Source organism: Cervus elaphus, chromosome 30 (genome assembly GCF_910594005.1).
Source record: "Cervus elaphus chromosome 30, mCerEla1.1, whole genome shotgun sequence".
Taxonomy (NCBI): domain Eukaryota; kingdom Metazoa; phylum Chordata; class Mammalia; order Artiodactyla; family Cervidae; genus Cervus; species Cervus elaphus.
In genome coordinates this window covers 12728633-12749654 of record NC_057844.1, presented here as the reverse complement: position 1 = coordinate 12749654, position 21022 = coordinate 12728633, and the positions used below count along the sequence as shown (strand labels likewise).

The window sequence follows — 21022 nt, the reverse complement described above, 5'->3', positions numbered from 1 at the left end:
CTGAGGAATGGGATTTCTTTGAAAATTAAAGGTGAATGTTTATCTGTCATGACTCAGCTGGACTAGGTGGACTATAGTCCACTAGGCTCCTCTGTCCATGGAATTCTCCAGACAAGAATATTGGAGTGAATTGCTATTCCCTTCTCCAGGAGATTGTCCCAACTCAGGGATTGAACCCTTGCCTCTTGCAGCTCTTGCATTGACAGGCGGGTTCTTTACCATTAGCGCCACCTGGGAAGCCCCATGATCCAGTCTAATTCCTTTTTTTTTTTAAAGAATATTTTTTATAATTAAATTTGTTTCCTTCCCAACTCAATGGATGTAAAATCTGGTGAAATTTTGCCAGACACGAACAGCACCTATCATGTTCTAGAGCCTGAGGTTATGAGCTACCTTAAGGACTTAGGGAGAAACAGTTCTTCTTTCTGTCCTGCCTCCCTGGCCTTGGTCATGGAGAGTGATAATGTCTTATTTCTTAATTTTCAGATAACAATTGAAAGAGAGAGCGGTGAAGACGTGAGTTCCCCCAAGCACGGGAAGGAGGACCCAGACAACATGCCACACGTGGGTGGTAACACTTGGGCTGGCGGCACAGGTTGGTAGCACAGGCACTTTCCTGAGTCAGGCTTCCAGAGACTTCGTGAGCCCATGTGGGCAGTCCACCAGCCCCAGTAAGGCTCAGGAATCAGTTTGCCTTCTCCTCCACCCCCAATAGTCAGTTGGAGTGTGCTTCTGCCTTCTGACGCAGCGTGACTTTAAGACACAGAAAAGCCCTGGCATTTGGAGTCCCGCAGACTCAGCAGACAGTCAGAGGTAGCAATCCCCTGACCTCAGACCATTCTGGTCCTCATTCATCAAAGGGGCCTCCTATGAACTGCCTCCCAAGATTGTGGTGAGGATTCAGTAAGATTATGACTGCAAAGCGCTGAGCTCAAGACCTGGCATGAAAAATGCATTCATTAAAAGTGTTAATCCCCTCTTTTAAATTCCCTGTCCTTGGGACCATGCCAGAAATCGACAGTAAATTCTTTCTGGACCAGCTGACTTTGAAAAGACATGGTCCTTGTCTTCTACACCTCAGAAGAGAGTACATCGAGGCTGCGGGGTTCTGAGATAAGAGAGATGGTTGTGGCCTGAGCCGATGGCTGGGGTCTGTCCCTTCCTCTTGGCTGCCTGTTGAGAGCATTGTTCCCAGGACCACGGCCTTCCTCTTTCCTCTGCGGCAGCTGGAGCGACACAGCTGTGGGGCCGCAGGAATAGGGCCAGACTGTGTGCGCACCATCTGATCTTATCGTGAGCTGCGCCGGCACGAGCTCCGCTCTCCGTCTTCCCCGAGGATGGTCTGTGCTTCTTGGCCTTGACAGCCTCGGGAGGAAATGGGCTACCATGCGCGGACAATGTGCTATCAAGCAGGCCATGGACTCCTTGCCTGCTCTGTTTATTCATCAAGCATCAGCTTGAAAGGAAGTATATTTTTAGACATGGCCTTTGATCTGGAAGTTAGTGTCAAGCTGGCAGGATTTAATCCCTGTGGAATGCATGTGGGACGCGCTGGCCAGATGCAGGCTTCCCAGCCGTGGGTTGCTCTGGAGCAGAGGTGCTCACTTGTTATTCAGCTCGTGTCTACCAGCTCACATATCTGTCCGGGCTGATGGCCCTCCTTTTATTTCCCAGCCTGTTTGTCAATCTATCAAGGCTCTTTCACTACAAATTCTTTTTCTCTGTCACTCTCTGCCTCAGAATTCTCTGCACTGAAGGTGATCATTTGATTACATGAGTCATTTGATTCCTTTTTCATCATCAAAACCCCTTCCCTGTCTTTCTCCCCTGTGTCTTCCCAGATTTAGGATATCCAAGGTTAGTTTCAAGAGTATACCTTGAGATCTAGACTCTTTGGCAAGCATTTTCATTTTGGCAGTAGTGGTAAAGAACCTGCCTGCCAATGCAGGAGATGCAAGAGACATGGGTTCAGTCTCTGGGTTGGGAAGATTCCCTGGAGAAGGGCGTGTCAGCCCCCTCCAGTATTCTTGCCTGGAAAATTCCATGGACAGAGGAGCCTGCCGGGCTACAGTCCATGGGGTCGCAAAGAGTCAGACACAGCTGAGCTCACACTCAGGAGTCACGAGTTCAAATTAAAGGCTTCTTGGAAGTGCAGGTCGTGAAGAATTCCGCCCTCACGCTCTCTCCACCCCTATCTGATTTTGCCCCAAGGGACTTTGCCCCAAGTCACCCCAAGGGACTGACTGTCCCGCACACCAGCCTCTAGACGGTTGTAGGTCATTCCCTCCTTTCACCAGAAACGATCTCATCTCAGCACCTGGGAAGTTTTAAGTTCTCATTTATGACCTACCCGTAACTAAGGAGCACCGCTGGTAGAAAGGGAGTCAGGTCTCAGGACAGCATTTCCACCCCTGAATCTCATGACCATAGTCCTCTCTGCCCATTGACCATACACAAGCGACAGCCAGGAGTCACACACATCCAAGGTGGAATTTTCCACCAGCAATTTCTAAATAAAAAAGAAATAAGATGTGCTGGAATCAAAGGATAAAAATGCTATAATTAATGGGCTATTCTCATGGTATTTCCCAGAAGGAAATGACCTACCTGGACTTTGATAAGGGAAGCAGAGCACACTGAGTTCTTGCTTTTAACTTATTACACCAGCTAAGGCTTCAAGGGAGAAAAGGGAAATGTAGCATAATTTATCCAAAGCCTAAACACTTTCAAAATTTCCACTTTTACTTAGAAATGACCTCATTCTGTGTGACTGGAAGTCGTCTACATGATGATAGTGAGAGAAGTCCCTTATAGAGCTCTGACTTTGTGCCCGTTATTGTGCTGAGTGTGACTGAGACAGAGAAGTTAGGGGACTTCCCTCAAGGACACATGACTAGTGCGTTGGAACCAGGGTTCAAACTCAGGCAGTCTGACTTAACCATGCAATACTGTACTGTATAATGCTAGTGTCAGTATTAATGCTATTAGTATACTATACCAATCAATACTTTCCTATAATATACAATATTATGCTACCCCTCCAATACTGGGTTCTCTTCTAAGTTCCCAACTTATGTACAAAGGAACAAAAGAAACTAATTGCTGATATTTTAATCATTATAAAGCTGGGGTAATAAACTGGTAACCCAGGGCCCAAATCTAGCCAATATATATATTTTGGCAATCCATGTCGTGTTTTAAGATGATTTGAATTTGAATATATTTAGACAAGGCAAGTCCCCTCTAGTTATCCAAGTTCTCACCACTTCTTGTAATATTACCTACCCGGTCTTCTAGACATTAAATTTATACCTATAACATACAGTATTACACAATACACATTTACAAGCTTGTAAAATGTTAGTCGCTTAGTCATGTCCAACTCTTTGCGATCCCATGGACTGTAGCCCACCAGGCTCCTCTGTCCAAGGGATTCTCCAGGGAAGAATACTGGAGTGGGTTGCCATTCCCTTCTCCGACAAGCATGTAAAGTTGGGTTTTTATTTTAAAACTGTCCTGAAGCTGGCAGTATTTATCTGTTGTACGTTATTCTAAGCTAAAAGTCAAAGTATAATAACTGACTTCTCCTCTTGGCTCAGCCACCAATACAAGTGCTCATGTCTGTCACTTAACCTCTCTGTGCTGTATTTTTACCACTTGCAAAGCGGAAGAAGCAATATCTATAGCCTGGCCATTTTCTTTGATTTTAATGAAAACTCAGCTTACTGTGAAGGAAGAGGAGTGTTGTTCATTTAATTAACATATATATATATATATATATATACATGAAGTATTTGGGGCTTCCCCAGTGGCTCAGAGGTAAAGAATCTGCCTGCAAAGCAGGAGACATGAGTTCAGCCCGGGTTGGGAAGATCTGCTGGAGGAGGGCATGGTAACCCACTCCAGTATTCTTGTCTGGAGAATCCCCATGGACAGAACAGCCTGTCGCAAAGAGTTGGATGTGATTGAGGCGACCGCATGCATGCACACACCAAGTATTTATGGTGTTTAAGCCACTCTTCCCTTATGGCTCAGACGGTAAAGCGTCTGCCCGCAGTGCAGGAGACCTGGGTTCAATCCCTGGGTCGGGAAGATCCCCTGGAGAAGGAAATGGCAACCCACTCCAGTACTCTTGCCTAGAAAATTCCAGGGATGGAGGAGCCATGGACCACAGTCCATGGGGTCGCAAAAAGTCGGACACGACTGAGCGACTTCACGTCACTTAAGCCACTCTTACAGGTGCTCAGCTACAAAGATATATAATCCCACTCATCCTGTAGGTGTAAAAAAAGAAAAAAGTTAAGGAATAACAAACAGGGCACAAGAATATTGATCCTTGTGTGGCTGTCATCAGGTGAGGTGTCATGGATTTTGGACTGAGCCTCGATATATGGGTTGGAATTGGTTGGATGGAGAAGAAGGAGAGCATCCTAAACTGGGGAGCACCTTGTGTTTCCAGAAGAAAGTCATTGGAATAATTACTAGTTTTCCCACTGGCTCAGCGATAAAGAATGTGCCTGCAATGCAGAAGCCGCGGGAGACACGGTTTTGATCCCTGGGTTGGGAAGGTCCCCTGGAGAAGAGTGTGGCAACCCACTCTAGTGTTCTTGCCTGGAGAATCCCATGGACAGAGGAGCCTGGCGGGCTACAGTCCATAGTGTCTCAGAGTGGACACGACTTAAGGGACTTAGCACAGCATGCAGGTATAATGAATATGCTTCATGGGACTGCCTAAAAGCCCTGCTCTTTTGTGGTCTAGATCAGACTAACCAGCTGGACTTTCATGGTTTCCTCCCAGGTGGAAGAGACACCGCAGGCCTGGGCGGCATGGGAGGCCCTTACCGGCTGGACGCAGGCCACACAGTCTACCAGGTCTCTCAGGCCGAGAAAGACGCTGTTCCGGAGGAGGTGAAGAGAGCGGCGAGAGAGATGGGCCAGAGAGCGTTTCAACAGAGGTGGGTGGTCCCCACTGCGTCCGGAGTGGGGAAACGTCACGGCAGACCCTGGGCAGACCCAGGGTTCTGTGAGTCTCTTCTTGGTGCAGCCACTTAGACCACAAACTGCAACCCGTAGCCACCCCACCCCCCACTGGAGACAGCTAAATGAACATAATCCCCGGCTCTTTCTGCTCAGGCCCTTTTAAATGCATTAATTGCATATAACGGTATAGAGGAAGGACTGAGCACGTTAGAAGGTAAAACCAGGGATTTCGCTGGGCAATCCAATGGTTAAGGCTTCACCTTCCAAAGCAGGGAGTGCAGGTTGATCCTTGGTTAGGGAGCTGAGATCCCACACTCCTCAAGGCCAAAAAGCCAACGCATAGAAAGCAGAAGCAATATTGTCACAAATTCAATGAAAACTTTAAAAAACAGTTCACGTCAAAAAAAAAAAATCTGTAAAAAAAGTAAAACCAAAGGTATTTCTCCCTGGAGAAGCTAAAGGTCAGATCATTCCATCCACGTCTATTCCCAGGCCACATAGCCATTTGAGATAACGTTCCATGATGATCCCTTCCTGCCCCTCAGGAATCTTGTAGATTTGTGTGGAGGCAGGACTAGTGTACACACACACACACACACACACACACACTTTCGCACACACCCTGGTTAAGTAATTAAGTGCTAAAGTCACGTGATACAGAGGCTGTGCCCTCCAGCGATACAGAGAAGGGGAAAGTCACTGGGCTGATGTGAGGTGAGGCCTGAACACAGCCAGTGTTTGGACCTTCCAGGAAGGGGAAGCTAAGTGAGCAAACCAGGATGAGCAGAGTGGCTGTGGCGGAGAGAGCCAGCCACATGCAGAAAAAGGGTACCAGCTGCGGCCGGTGGGGAGTGGGGTTGACTGTCAGTGGGTGGAGGCCATGGGATCCAGGCCCATGAGCCTGTAACTTTCATTCTGGAACCGTGTGGGGCCACTCTGATTGGAATCATCTAGAACATGAGAAGAAACCCCATGACGCTTTCCCTGTGTTCTTCAGCTCAAAGTGACAAGTACCAAAGAACCAGGAAGATCTCCTTTGGGATTGAGGGTGAGAGTCGTGGTCGGGGAGGCAGATTTACACTGTTGGGCTCCACGGAAGGAGCTGGGTGCAGTTCAGATAAAGCATGCTCTCCAGCGTCCACGAGTTCCGAAATTCCTCCCACGCAGGACATCTGGTATTACATTATGTGCTGGGCTTACACATCCTGCAAGTAAACAGTCCAGAACAATGGGGACAGAAACGCAGGTCCCTCCAGACACACCCTCAGGAAAGCCTGCAAGGCTTCGGACCCTCGTGTACTCAGCAGGTAGATAGGACGTGTCACTCCCAGCCCTTCTGCCCGCTTCCCTGGAGACCTCCAACAATTGATTTCTCCTCTCTGTGCGTCAGTCTGTTCATTTGGTGATAGGCGACTCCCTTCCCCTTTCCTCTCAGAGAGGTTGTAAGGACAAATAACTGTTAGGAATGGAAACAGTTTAAACTTCTCAAAAAAAGGTGGGAGGAATCCAATAATGCAAGATCTTATTAGAATTAAAATACAGTTTTAATTTTACATTTCATATAAATAATAAATATTTACTTGGGAAAAGAACCAAATAATTAGCTACACATCATCTTCTCCTTCACCACCAATGAGTTCCTGTTGTTCCCACACTGAAAACCTCACAAATCTGGTCTCAATTTTTGTGTAAGTGGGGCAAGTGAATAGAGCAATTCACACAGAAGGACTTGTAATTCGTGGTGATGGTTTGGTTGCTGTCATGTCTGACTCTTGTAGCTCCATGAACTGTAGCCTGCTGGTCTCCTCTGTCCTTGGAATTCTCTAGGCAAGAATACTGGGGTAGGTTACCATTTACTTCTCCAGTTGTAAGTCGTGTTTGGGTGCAAGTGTAGAACCCCTTCTCTAATTCCCATGATAGACAGTGAGGAACCTGGTTCTGTTAAGTACAATTGCCCCACAGGGTAAAGAAATTAGGGAGCATCTATGATAATAAGGCAACTAAATTTAGTGGCTATAAGGGAGGAGAGAGAAAAAGTGGAGAACGGACTGAGAAAACAGTGAAAATGTTACTCAGTCGTGTCCAACTCTTTGCAACCCCATGGACGGTAGCCTGCCAGGCTCCTCAGTCCATGGGATTTTCCAGGCAAGAATACTGGAGTGGGTTGCCATTCCCTTCTCCAGGGGATCTTGCCAACCCAGGGATCAAATCCAGGTCTCCAGCTTTGCAGGCAGCTTCTCTACCATCTGAGACACCGTATACTTCTACTAAATGCTGCGGAGAAGAATCCAAATCCAAGTGAAAGAGTACCAGAAGATACTTCAAATACAGAGGAGCTGAACAAGGGGGTGAGAAAGGAGGGGATGAAATAAAAGCACGTGGAGACCCTGAAAAAGACAGAAAACACACAGAAAATGTTGCTTTCTACTTTTGTATATTAAAAGTCACATTTGATGCGTATTCAGTTTAGTACTGCTAAAGTCTGGCGTCCAGTCCCATCACTTCATGGCAAATAGAAGGGGGAAAAGTGGAAAGAGTGACAGATTTTAATTCTGGGGGCTCCAAAATAACTGTGGATGGTGACTGCAGGCATGAAATTACAGGACACTTGTTCCTTAGAAGAAAAGCTATGACAAACATAGACAGCATATTAAAAAGCAGAGGCAAAGGCATTACTTTGCTGACAGATGTCCATATTGTCAAAGCTATGGTTTTTCCAGTAGTCATATAAGGATGTGAGAGTTGGACCATAAAGAAGACTGAGTGTCAAAGAACTGATGGTTTCCAGTTGTGGTGTTGAAGACTCTTGAGAGTCCCTTGGACCACAAGGAAATCAAACCAGTCCATCCTAAAGGAAATCATTCCTGAATAATCATTGGAAGGACTGATGTTGAAGCTGAAGCTCCAATGCTTTGGCCACCTGTTGTGAAGAACTGACTCATTGGAAAAGACCCTGAGGGTGGAAAGATTGAAGGCAGGAGGAGAAGGGGGCAGCAGAGGATGAGATGTTTGGATGGCATCACCCCGACTCAGTGGACCTACATCTGAGCAAACTCCAGGAGATAGTGAAGTCCAGAGGAGCCTGGCATGATGCAGTCCACGAGGTCGCAAAGAATCAGACATGACTTAACTACTGAACAACAACAGAAAAGTTTTTCTTAAACTTTTTATTATGAAACTTTTCAAACATAAACAAAAATAGAGAGAAACCTGTAATGAATCCTGTGGGCCTATTCTCTCAACTTCAAGAAGAAAATCTGACTCCCTTCCTAGTTCCCAACCCTGAGTTTTTTGTTTTAAGCTAATTCAAGATTTTCTATCTTTTTATCATAAAAAGTTCAGAGTTTATCTCTGATTACTTTATTTAAAAAAATTAAAATGCACAATACTATTCAGTTCAGTTCCGTCTGACTCTTTGCACCCCCATGGACCACAGCACACCTGGCCACCCTGTCCATCACCAACTCCCAGAGACTGCTAAAACTCATGTCCATCAAGTTGGCGATGCCATCCAGCCATCTCATCCTCTGTCGTCCCCTTCTCCTCCTGCCTTCAATCTTTCCCAGCATCAGGGTCTTTTCAGATGAGTCAGTTCTCTGCACCAGGTGGGAAAAGTATGGGAGCTTCAGCTTCAGCATCAGTCCTTCCAATGAACACCCAGGACTGATCTCCTTTAGGATGGACTGGTTGGATCTCCTTGCAGTCCAAGGGACTCTCAAGAGTCTTCTCCAACACCACAGTTCAAAAGCATCAATTTTTTTGGCACTCAGCTTTCTTTATGGTCCATCTCTCACATCCATAGATGACTACTGGAAAAACCTTAGCTTTGACTAGATGGACCTTTGTCGGTAAAAAAATAATCATTCTTCGCTATCATCCAATAGTTAGTTTCAAAGCTATTTTGCACGTCTAGTTATATGCAGAGTGAAGTCAAGGCCCTGCATGTATGCTTTTATAGCAGCCAATACCTTTTCTCCATAGTTCTTATCACTACTTCCCATTGTGTTGCTTGTATGAATAGTTGATTTCTTCTCCATTGACTTCAAGTTCCTTGAGGGCAGGGTGTTTTTGCCCTCTACGATTTAGCAACAAAACAATAGCAAAATATCTCCAGTACCTACGCAAAGAACCTAGTACACAGCAAGCACATACATGTTTGTGAAATGAATAATATGCATGTGCAAACAAGTAATGCTACCACCCTTTCGTACTTAATTCAAAGACTGATTGAAGCCAGACTGACCCATCAGCCTAGGGATCCACCATATTGCCCTGAAGAGCATAATTCTACTAGTGAATCATCAACAGAACATTTAGTTAGCATTCGTTTGCATCTGGATTTTGGCTAGATCCTGGCTCTTAGTTGTCAAGAGCTGATTAACTCAGGAAGAATAACAGAAGTAGACAAGCATAAGACACATACAAAGCAGGACAGACATTAAACCAACAAAGCAGGAATGAAATAGACGGCGAGGCACTTTTACATGCTTGGAAAAGCCTCTCAGGTGGGCACCACCTGTGGAAATTGTACCCACGACCATTTGCAAGACTAATCAGCCCTACACAGTAGATCTTAGCTTATGTTTGTTTTCCTCATAAATGATCCAAAATTACAGTATTTAAATCTGACCTATATGAAAAAGTAAAATGAGACCTAAAATTCCCAGACTCTTACGTAACAATAAATATACCCTTTAAGAATACGCTGTGCCAGCAAGCTCAGTGAGTCCGCGTAGATTACTAGGCTGTGAAGCAGCTGTGCCCTGCAGTTTAGATCAGGTTTAAAGCAGCAGAGAGACACATTTTCAGCCAGCTCCGTGGGCCAGAGAGTATTAGCACTGGGAGTCTCGTCTGATGCAGAGGCCAACATGTCCTGTTTTCTTTCTCCACTCCCTGCTTCGGCCTTCATCTTTGAGAATGTTATCAGCTTTGAACACCTTGTAGGTGATCTTCGTGAAAGCTAACACAGCTTGGAATATGATTTCCAGATTTCTTCCTAATTAGAACAGCATGTGGTGTGTTTTGGGAGCAACACACTCATGCCAGAGGTATCATTGTAACTGGAGTTAATTTAGATTCTCTGCAAAAGCCAGTCTGCCTGGGGTGACTTACCAACTGCCTGGTTCCTTCCTTGATATGTGTGTGTGTGCATGTGTGTGTGTCCTGCTGAGGACAAGCTTTGGGCCTACTTTTCTTTTTTTCCTAATCTCTCTTCTTTGGGAGAGAGTGTACTGGCCTCCCAGGTAGGAAGGATGTTGGTAGCATATCTTGCAGTGGTCATCATGCCCAGCATCTGTCAGGCTTGACACTTGAGACATATCTTCATCAATGAAAACTTAAAGAGAGTTTTAAGAGATTGCCAAAACTACACATAAGAGGTCAAATCCTATACACATATTCCTTTTTGTCCTTCAGAGCAGAGAGTAAATTCGATTTACAGGGCACCTTTGCATGTCACCTCAGGAAACGACCATTCAGATATTATTTACCTTTCAGGTATTTACTGTTTGATAGCCAGTGTTTTCAAAGTGCTACTTGGCAGCATTTCTTGCACGCCACTGAGTACCAGGGTTTGTGCTGGTGCTAGAGATGCTGAGAAAAATAAGACACGTTCCTTTCTCCAGAGAATTAGAAGAGGACTATCAGAGCACCTCACGTGTAGTAAAGTTCATTATACTTCATTAAATATTTGGCTCAAGTACACACATGCGTGTGTGTACATGCATTTTTTGTATACTGGATCTCAATGTGAAGCTCATTTTCTACTGTGGAAAATATGTTTGAAAAACACTCTGATAGAGCAAAATAGACATGCATTAAAAGCGATAAAATGCATAGGTTCCACAGCAGATATCTATGGAAGATGCGTGAAAGAGACTGATCGTGGAGGGACCAAGCAAGACTTCATAGGACGTGACCTTTGAGCTAGGTGTTGACACTTGAGGTGGCACCAGCTGACCAGCCAGGTGGTAAGGCAGGAACCGCCCGTCTGCCCTCATGGTGGTCTAAGCCTAACATTGTGTGATTCTAATAAGACTCCAGCGCTCTGCCCTGGGATGGATGGAATCTTCCCAAAGCGTGGCCTGCTGGGAGGAATAGAAACCATTCATCCTCAGTGAGAGCATTAGGGGGTTCATCTCCAGCCAAGGGCAATAGAGATATCCTCCAGATAAGAGTTTCAACTCAACACCGAGGATCCATACTTCCAATATTGCATGCATGCACACGCATGTACACACATACACGCACACATACAGTAGCAATAGCTTAGAAAACTATGTTGTGGTTGGGCTTTTGATATGCATTCATGTTTCCCTATCCTAGTATTAGAACCCTTTACATTTATAGAAATTTGTAGAAATATGTCATCAAATTAGCCTGTTATGAATACAACACTACAAAACCTACTTCTGACTAGTTTAAGATACTGTGGGGCTTTTCTGATGGCTCAGCTGGTATAGAATCTGCCTGTAATGCAGGGGACACAGGAAATGTGGGTTCAGTCCCTGGGTCTGGAAGATTCCCTGGAGGAGGAACTGGCAACCCACCTCAGTATTGTTGCCTGGAGAATCCCATGGACAGAGGAGCCTGGTGGGCTACAGTCCATGGGGTCACAAGGAGTCGGACACCACTAAGCACGCAGCATGCACACATTTTAAACAGTGGAGTCTTATTTGTATTTCAGTGATTTATCTCAGTTTGTTTTGAGCATCTGTTATGCTAGGTATCGCGCGAACCACCATGCAGAGAAAGATGAGAAAAAACAAAGGAGACAGCTGGGGAGACAGGGAGCAGACTACAGCACAGGTAGCAACCACTGTATAGAGACAAGCATGAAGTGATGTTAGAGCCCAGACCACAGACCAGGGCATCAGAGCAGGCTTCCTGGAGGAGGTGACCATTGGTTTGAAGAGTTCACGGGAGTCAGCAGGTAAAGAAGGGTGGGAGAGAAACCAGGCAGAGCCTCAGAGGCAAGGGCACGGGGTGCATTCAGGAAACTGCCAGTGCGGAGGCAGGGCTGCCGCTGAAGCAAATAATGAAAGAGTAATAAAAAGGAGCACCAGAGTTGCAGCGCCGCAGTAGTCTCAGCACACGATTATCCTGTTAAAAGTACACAGTTGGCAGTTTCAGAAAACTCCTGTTTTACACAGCAACCCATTTATTGACAGTCTCTGGGCAGGAGCTGTTATCTTGGCCAACCAAATATATGTCCTTGGTCCTAAAAAGCATCCCACAGGATCTCTCTAGGAACCTGCCACAGGAACTGACCGTCTGCCAACATCACGGGCACACGTCTGGGATACAGTAGTGGTGTGCTACACAGCCGACGCACACTGGCTCTTTCTAATTCAGGGGCCTCTCTATTGATAGCTTAAAATCAGTTACCACAAATGTCAGCAAACACTACAAATCAGGCCTGCTTTTCCCCTGCAGGGCAACTTGTTAACCATTTCCCAGCGCATCACTACACACACATTCCTCTCTTTTCAAATATTAGCTGGAGACATCACTTGTTGCCTTTCCTTTTTTCCTCTTTACTTGAACGAGCTGGATTTCTGTATTTTTTTAATTGTTATTTGTTATTAATTACTTTTTATTGAAGTATGATTACTTTACAATGTCGTGTTAGTTTCTCCAGCACAGCAGAATGAACCAGCCGCACATATACATGTATCCCCCCCTTTCGATTTCCCTGCCACTTAGGACGCCACAGTGGATTAAGTGTAGACTTCCCTGTGCGGTGCAGTGTGTTCCTGTCAGTTGTCTATTTTATATATTCCCTGCTAGCTCAGTTGGTAAAGAATCCACTTGCAATGCAGGAGACCCCGGTTCCATTCCTGGGTCAGGAAGATCCGCTGGAGAAGGGATAGGCTACCCACTCCAGTGTTCCTGGGCTGCCCTTGTGGCCCAGCTGGTAAAGAATCCGTGTGCAATGAGGGAGATCTGGGTTGGGAAGATCCCCTGGAGAAGGGAAAGGCTACCCACTTCGGTATTGTGGCCTGGAGAATTCCATGGACTGTATAGTCCATGGAGTCTCAAAGAGTCAGACAAGACTGAGTGGGTTTCACTTTCACTTTCATCAACAGCGTACAGGCTTCGCTGGTGGCTCAGCAGCAGAGAACCTGCCTGCCAATGCAGGAGATGCGGATTTGATCCCTGGGTGGGGAAGAGAAGGAAATGGCAACCCACTCCAGTATTCTTACCTGGGAAATCCCATGGACAGGAGCCTGGTGGGCAGGCCATAGTTCATGGGGATGAGACTCAGCAACTAATCAACCGCAGCAGTCAGTGGCCTGCATGCATCAACCCCAGCCTCCCGGTTCCTGCTGCCCCACCCCCTCCCCCCTTGGCGTCCATACATCTGTTCTCTGTGACTGCCTGCTTTTTCTCCCCAAAGGCAAACCGAGTCACTAAGAAGGTGGCTACTTCTAGCAGTAGGTGACTGTCAGTAAAAGACCCGCGGGTACTTGCTCTCAGCTGTTGTCTTTTTCACCCTCCAATTTTAGGCTAAAGGAGATCCAAATGAGTGAATATGATGCTGCCACCTACGAAAGGTTTTCGGGGGCTGTTCGACGACAGGTGCACTCCCTCCGAATTATCCTGGATAATTTACAGGTAATCAACATGAACGAACCGAGAAAATCATCTGGTCACCCAATTAGACCCACCCCAGAACGACTGGAGAAATTTATCTGTATCCTAGCCAGACAGTCAGAAAAAATTAACTAATGCCAAAATGTCTGCATAAAGTCTGTGGGTCACTCTGTGGCTGTCTTAGTTGAATTTTAGTAAAAATATTTGACCTCACCTTTCCTCCTGTCCAGGAAGCAGTAGGTTGACCGGTGACCCCAAAAGCATCAGACTTCCTGATTTCCCTTATCTAGACCTATGAGTATCCCACCTCTGCTAGAACAATGTAACACTGAATGATTGAATTTTCTTTCACTTAACAAATGCTCATTGCCCTGGGCATTGAGGGCAGCTTCTGAGGGGCTCTGAGCTCCCAGGCCAGGCAGTAGGTGAATAAGAGCCAAAAGGAGGGGTTCCCAGGAGATGAGGGTGATGCCAAACAGCACTGGCACCTAGACTGAAGAGGGAGTGTAGTCACATCGTTCATTCATTTCTTAAATGATTGATGGGACAGAAAAACAAAATGTAGTCCTTGCTGTCAAAGAAGGAACTTGAAGACAAGCAAACGGTTTCCTAAGTTCTGCAGAGAAGAACGTGCATGCTTCTGGCGGGGTGAGCGAGAATCGGCTTTATGGAAGATGAAATGCTTGAGTTCACTCTTGAAAGATCCTGAGGAATTTTCCAGCTGGTTGAGGAGTCAGGACATTCCTCACACAGGACACAGCACGTACAAGTGCACTGAGGCCTGGGAGAGCACAGTGAGTTCAGAGAGGAGCATGTAATTCAGTGTGAGCGAGAAGACTGTGTGCGTGGTGGGAGATGATGGCAAGGGAGAAGGCTGGCCACGTCGTGAGGACCAGATGGTGATCGAGCCCTGGATGCCGTGAGAACATGGCAACACTGGGTTTTACCCTGTGAACAAAAGGGCCACTGGAAGATTCACAGTTCTAGGAAGAAATACAAGAATATGTTTTTAATTGAAGGAATCAGAATGCCCTTCTGGTTAATGTGTTGATTGGTATTCATTGGGCACCATGCTATAGTTACTTTTACAAACATTATTTTGCATTTAATCTCACATCAATCCTTTAAGATAAATGTTATGTTTATAAGATCAGTCAAAGGAAGAAAAGTCAGATCCACTACGGTGACTTAAAATATTTTCAAGTGTTTCCCTTAGGGAGTTTTTTTTCTTTTTTTTTTTAATCCACCAAGGTGTTAAATGGGCTTTCTGGTCTTCAGTTTGTAACCCTAGTGGCAGTTGACAATAGCTACTGGCCAAAGATAGACAGGGCCTCCTGTGGAATATGGATCTGTAGTTTGCAACCAAAGCAAGGAGACCTGGATTTGGTACCCTTTGAGGCATCTCCTGCCAGTCCCACGTAGTTCTGATTGACTTATACCATCCAACTGTCTTGAGGTTATTGTGTAATCCCAGTAACCAGGGGTGTTTCCTTGGTGGACAGCACAAGGTCTGGCCAGGAACTAGCAAATCATCCTTTGGGGTAACTTTACAAGCATAGCTTGAAACCTGTGCATTGATTCCAGGAGGCTGGACCGATATCTGAGCAAAGGGAATGTCTTGCCCCAAGTTAATGCCTCTTCCACGTATCCCTCTGTTGCGCTGTGGGTCCCTCTTCTCAATTAAGACATGTTTCACCAGTAACCTCCTCTTGCTTCTTGACTGGCTTCCTCAGGGGATATCATAGCATCCTGGTGATTGAACCTTTTACAAATCAATAGCAAGAGTTTCCTTGTTAGAATAGTAGAATCTGTAGTAACTCCAGTTATACTCAGTTCAGAATCGGAATCTCTGATTCCAGCTTTCCCTAACAAAAGAAAATATCCATTTCTACAAAAAGCCACTGAGTTTAATTCTATCTTCTCTTTAGTGTTTTTTTCCTAATCAGCCATCCGTAATTTCATTCTCAGGCTCGACTAAACTAGCCTTTCTCTGATTTGTTTTGCCTGACATGATATCTCCGTGGACCAACAGTTATCTTCTTTTCCTTCAGTGGTTCAAACTGGGCATTCTGTTCAGATAAATCGTGTTTTTGAACACTGATGTGCACTGTGCTTGGCGCTGAGGGCACAGAGATTAATAAGGTATTATCTCCGTCCTCAGCAAAGGTACCAGCCTAGAGGCGTGGGGACGACAGGCACCTGCACAGATCATTTCTGTTTAATATGCAAGTGTCTGGGGAGAACAAGTATGAGAATGCGGTGGATGCCTGGAGGAGAGAGATTAAAGGATGGATTTCACATTTTATTTATTTACGTCATTTTTGGCTCTGCTGGGTCTTTGCTGCTGCACATGGGCTTTCTCCAGTTGCGGTGAGTGGGAGCTACTTTAGTTGTGGTGCATGGGCTTCTCACTGCAGCGGCTTCTCTTGTTGCAGAGCATGGGCTCGAGAGTGCTTGGGCTCAGTAGTTGTGGCTCATGGGCTTAGTTGCCCCGAAGCATGTGGGGTCTTCTCGGACCAGGGTTAAAACCTGAGCCCTCTGCACTGGCAGGTGGCTTCTCAACCACTGGACCATGAGGGAAATCTTAGGATAGATTTTGAAGGAAAGGATCCGTGACCCGAGTCTTGAAGGACACATGAGTATTTACCAGGCAAACCAGGGTGAGAACAATGCCCAGTGGAAGGCACAGCATAGAGAAAGGGCTGACACTGTGTGATCTCAGGTGTGAGCTGGGGGCTAGCCAAGGACAGGTTACCACTCAGTGTGAAATGCAAAAGGCTTTGAGGCTGGGAGGCAAGTGGATGCCTGGTCAGGAACTTTATTCAGAGCCCCCACTTTGCGGTAGGTAAAGAATGGAAAGCATTTCCCCATTCACTTTATTTAATCTCTAATAACTATGTTTCACCCAGTGGACTGAATATCTGTTTTGCATAATGGTTCTTGACCTCAACACCCAACCTTGTGAAGAAGATGCATGTAGATGTAAGAGAAGACACAACTGGTAAATCTTCAGAAAGTTTTTCACTAAATGCTGTGGTTATGGAGCAGCTGTGTGAGCAGCTTTTAGGCTGGGCAGGTAAGGAAGGGAGGGCTCACAGAGGAGGTATCATTTGAGCTGGACCATGAAGGATGAGTAGGTTTCACCTGGCAGCTCTTTTAAGGATGCTGTTGGAAAGATGGTTTTGACCAGAGCTTCTCGAACTTTCTGTGGAAAGGGGCCAGGTTTTGTTTTTTATTCAATTGATCACAAATGAATACTTTTTTCTTTTTGAAGACCAGTCCTTCACACATGTTAATTGGGAAAGTAATACCTTTATGTTCGTGTTTCTCTAACATCCTATAACCAGTTTAGTGGATCCTAAGGAAGCTACAGCCCATGGGGTCACGAGTCAGACATGACTGAAGTGACTTAGAACGCACGCAAAGAAGCTTATTTCTGCAGTAGCCCACTTGATTGTTTCCAGTAACTCCTCACAAAGGCTACCTTGTTCTTCAATTCTCTTTTCCTTTTAACAGATTAGTACTTTATATAATAAAATAGAAATGAATTACTGAAAAAAATGATATAAAAAACCAGCATACAAAATCCAAGCCCATATTACTACATATTAGGTTCAACAAACCTAAAATTACTTTGTCAAATTGTCATATAAATTTCTAAATGATTACTATCAATTTACATGACCTATTTTATCACAGACCAGTAACAAATGTTCACACACCAAATGCAGTCTGGGTAGCTCCGGTCAAGATAGAAGGAACCAATGAGAAGAGGACAAAGACTTTAACACGAGGCTGTTTGGAGAATGGCAAACTCCAGCATGACTGGGGCTCAGAGCTTCGGGGTGGGCCTGTGTGTAGGGGATGGTGGAGAGAAAACTGGAGAGAAGGTGAATCCATGCTGACTACCTCTTGTAGTCAGTGAGGAGTGTGGAAACGACTGAGAGAGGGAGTGGTGTGGTTTTATCTTCTGTAAGTAGTTGCAGGGACTTCCCTGGTGGTCCAGTGGCTAAGACTCCACGCTCCCAATGCAGGGGACCCAGGTTCATTTACTGGTTGGGGAACTAGCTCCCACAAGCCTCAGCTAAAGACTCCATACTTCACATCTAAGACTGGGCACAGCCAAATAAATAAATAATATTTTCCTAAGAAAAAATAAGTTTTATAATTTAAGTACTGTGCTCATGCTCAGCCGTGTCTGACTCTTACCAACCCCGTGGACTGCAGCCCACCAGGCTCCTCTGTCCATGGGATTCTCCAGGCAAGAACACTGGGGTGGGTTGCCATTTCCTCCTCCAGGGGATCTTCCTAACACCAGGGATCGAACCGAGTCACCTGCATCTCCTGCATTGGCAGGTAGATTCTTTACCACTGAGCCACCTGGGAAGCCCATGAAGGGATATAATCTCAGAGGAGAGAGAAGTGAAAGGCAGGAAATCAAATCATAGCATCACTTCAGTTATTCACGTGAGAAGTGATAGGCACCCAAACCAGGGTAATTGAAATGAAGAGGAAAGGGTGGGACAGTAGGGAGGTAGGACCGCAGAGAGTTCCTGATGGAATGTGGGGAGAGGGGCATGGTGAGGTTTTTGAGCCCTCGGGGACAGAGGAGAAGGAGAGGCTTGTGGAGAAAGCAGATGTTTGCTCTGGCTGTTCTGATGTTTTCGCACTACTGGGACACCCATGGAAAAACGTCAAGCATGATACTTGAAGATTTTAAGTTATGACTCAAGTTCAAGAGCAATATTAGGACCAGACAGGCTTGCATATCTTGCAGATATCTCTGTGCTTTTATGGTCATCTGTATAGAAGAGCAGCGTAAGCCAAGAGGAAGGCTGTGTAGACAGAGGTGACAGCAAGAGAGCAAAGAGTTGCTGGGGGTGGGGCGGGGTGGGGGGGGATGGGGGGAGTGCAGCAGGGGGAAATGGAGGCAGTCCTGTCAGGGAGCATCTGTATTTCCAGAGAGAGCAGTAAATGCTAATTACTGCTTCTCAGCACACGAGTGACTCGTCTCGTGGCATCAGTGGCCATGTTGTTGTTCAGTCACCAAGTCGTGTCCGACTCTTTGTGACGCCATGAACTGCAGCGCGCCAGGCTGCAGTGGCCTCTCCATGGCCATAAGAGGACAGCTTAACTGAGCACCACCGAGAAATGCAGTCCTGACTTCCAGCCTCTGTGAGCAAAGGCATCGAGCTCAGTCTTTGACAGGCGACCATTAGAAGGATTGAAAAACTAAAAGGCTGTAAACAGTGGAAAGCCCGTGTGATAGGGAAGAGTGCTAGTGACATCTGAGAAGCTCTGAAGAGTTTTTGCTAAATTTAATGCAATGTGACCCCTATGAATAGTAGTACCAAAGGCAATTCAGACTCCTAAGAAACAGCAATACTAGCAAGTAAGTCCATAAGACCACAAATCACGTTAACATCTCTTATTTGGAGAGATGGGGAGGAGAAGAGAGACCCCGAGAGCTGGTGAGAAGGCTCCATATGTTAGCTCTCTGCTCTGTTTTTTTTCACCAGCTTCCTTGGGGTTTTTACCTCTACAGTGTGGAATAACAAAGTTATCCATTCACATTAGTAATTAGACTTAAGGCTGGCTTGAGTCTGGTCTTCCTACTTTTAATGTAATTTCCACTTTGGCATTGCGTTTTTCATTTTCTTTAAGGTCAAGACAATCTCTTGACCTCCAGGTTGTTACTACCAAGTAGCAGTGTCTGACACCAGCGCTGGGGACCGATGGGGGTGGGGAGGTCTAGGTTTTACACGGTGGCAGAAAACGACAAGCAGAAAGCTGGAAAGGCAATAACCCTGGGAAAGGGGCCAGACCAGCCTCAACTTATCCTTGGCATGAAGACGAGATCAAACAAAGGCCAAATGGCCCCACTGCAATGGTCTTTCCAAACAAAATAAGAAATGATGTGGAGATGAAGCGCTCATGCTGGGACTGTCCGCAGTCCCAGCTCCTTTCCTGCTGAGCTCTTGAGCTATTGTTTATAGCTTTGCTTCAACTTCTAATACCAGTCTAAAATCTTCAAGGAGACTTCTAATAATAACAAAGTGGAGACTCTGTCCAACCTGTTGTTGAACAGTTTCGAACAGCTGTCTCATCATCCAAAAATAAGAGCACAAAAAGATTAAACAAGATGAGATCTATAAAATTATTCTGCAGTGAGGATAGAATAATAAATAATAAGATATAGAAGAAGAAGATGTCGATAGGCTAGAATATTTTCTTCAGAAAACAAAGATTTTTAGAAAACATCTGTTTTGTGTTCTCACAATTCAAAGAAACCTGAAGTATGTGAAATAAGACATCTTACAAGGATCTGGCCAAGAGGCAAGCAGGAATAATAAGGGAATTGAATGCCATAAGGAAGGACTCGAAGAAAATGAAAAATGCAATGCCAAGGTTGAAATCTACATTAAAAGGAGGAAGAACAGACTCAATCCAGTCTTAAGTCTAACTACTAATGTGAATGGAAAACTCGAATTGTTATTCCATCCTGTAGAGGTAGAAACTCTAAGAAAGCTGGTCAATAAAAACAGGGCAGAGGGCTAACATATGGAGCCATGAGCCTTCCCAACAAGTAGAGCCGTACTCAGCTGATGGTAAGTGCTCAGTAAATATATACTGAATGAGCCAGCAATAGTCCCAAAGAGCCCACCAAAAATCACACATAAGCAATAATTCAAGTAATAGTAAAAATGTGCTGAGCTGAAGACAGGCCTAAGTCAATGGATCAAAAGAACTTTACTGAGTGCCAGGCAAAGTTAATGAAAAGAGATAAACACCTCACCTCACTACAGCCTCATGGAATTTAACACTTCAAAAACAAAGAAAATGTAAAAGCAAACAGGCAGACAAAAACTAAGCTGTCATCCAAGATAGAAAAATTCATGTTACATGTATTGAACACCAGAAGATTGTGAAGAACGTCTATAGGATCTAAGGGGATAAAAGTTGTGACCCAAGAATTCTCTACTCAGCTGAAGTGCAAAACTGACAGAAGGACATTTTCAGATATTCAGAGACTTTAAAAATATGTAACTTAAGTATCTGTTTTAGAAATAATTTTGAAGTGAAATATGTATATACATTATATATATATATACATATATCAGTATTCTAGCCAGTTAAGAAAGGAATCAAATTCCTTGAGAATGGGGAACTTGGGACTTCCCTAGTGGTCCAGTGGCTAAGATTCCATGCTCCCAGTGCAGGGGGTCCAGGTGCAATCCCTGGTTGGGCAACTAGATCCCACATACTGCACTAAGACTGGGTATAGCCAAATAAATATTAAAAAAAAAAAAAAAAAAGAATGGGAATTCTGTGGTATTAAAGGACCAGCAATGAGCATTAGAAGCAGTTAAACACAGAATCAGGTCTAAATAATTGTGGTAAATATGTTGAAAAGAAAGTTCAAATATCAAGAATAATGCTTTCTAAA

General features: G+C 45.1%; 1 protein-coding gene across 1 annotated transcript in view; it reads left to right on the top strand.

Annotated features, from left to right (window-relative positions):
* The window catches only part of VWA8 (von Willebrand factor A domain containing 8), a 366079-nt gene that overhangs the window by 311493 nt on the left and 33564 nt on the right, over positions 1–21022 (top strand). Inside the window, exons 38-40 of the mRNA XM_043892308.1 lie at positions 487–595; positions 4799–4955; positions 13488–13596. Of these exons, the coding sequence (XP_043748243.1) occupies positions 487–595; positions 4799–4955; positions 13488–13596 (375 nt within the window). The remainder of the gene's footprint in view (positions 1–486; positions 596–4798; positions 4956–13487; positions 13597–21022) is intronic.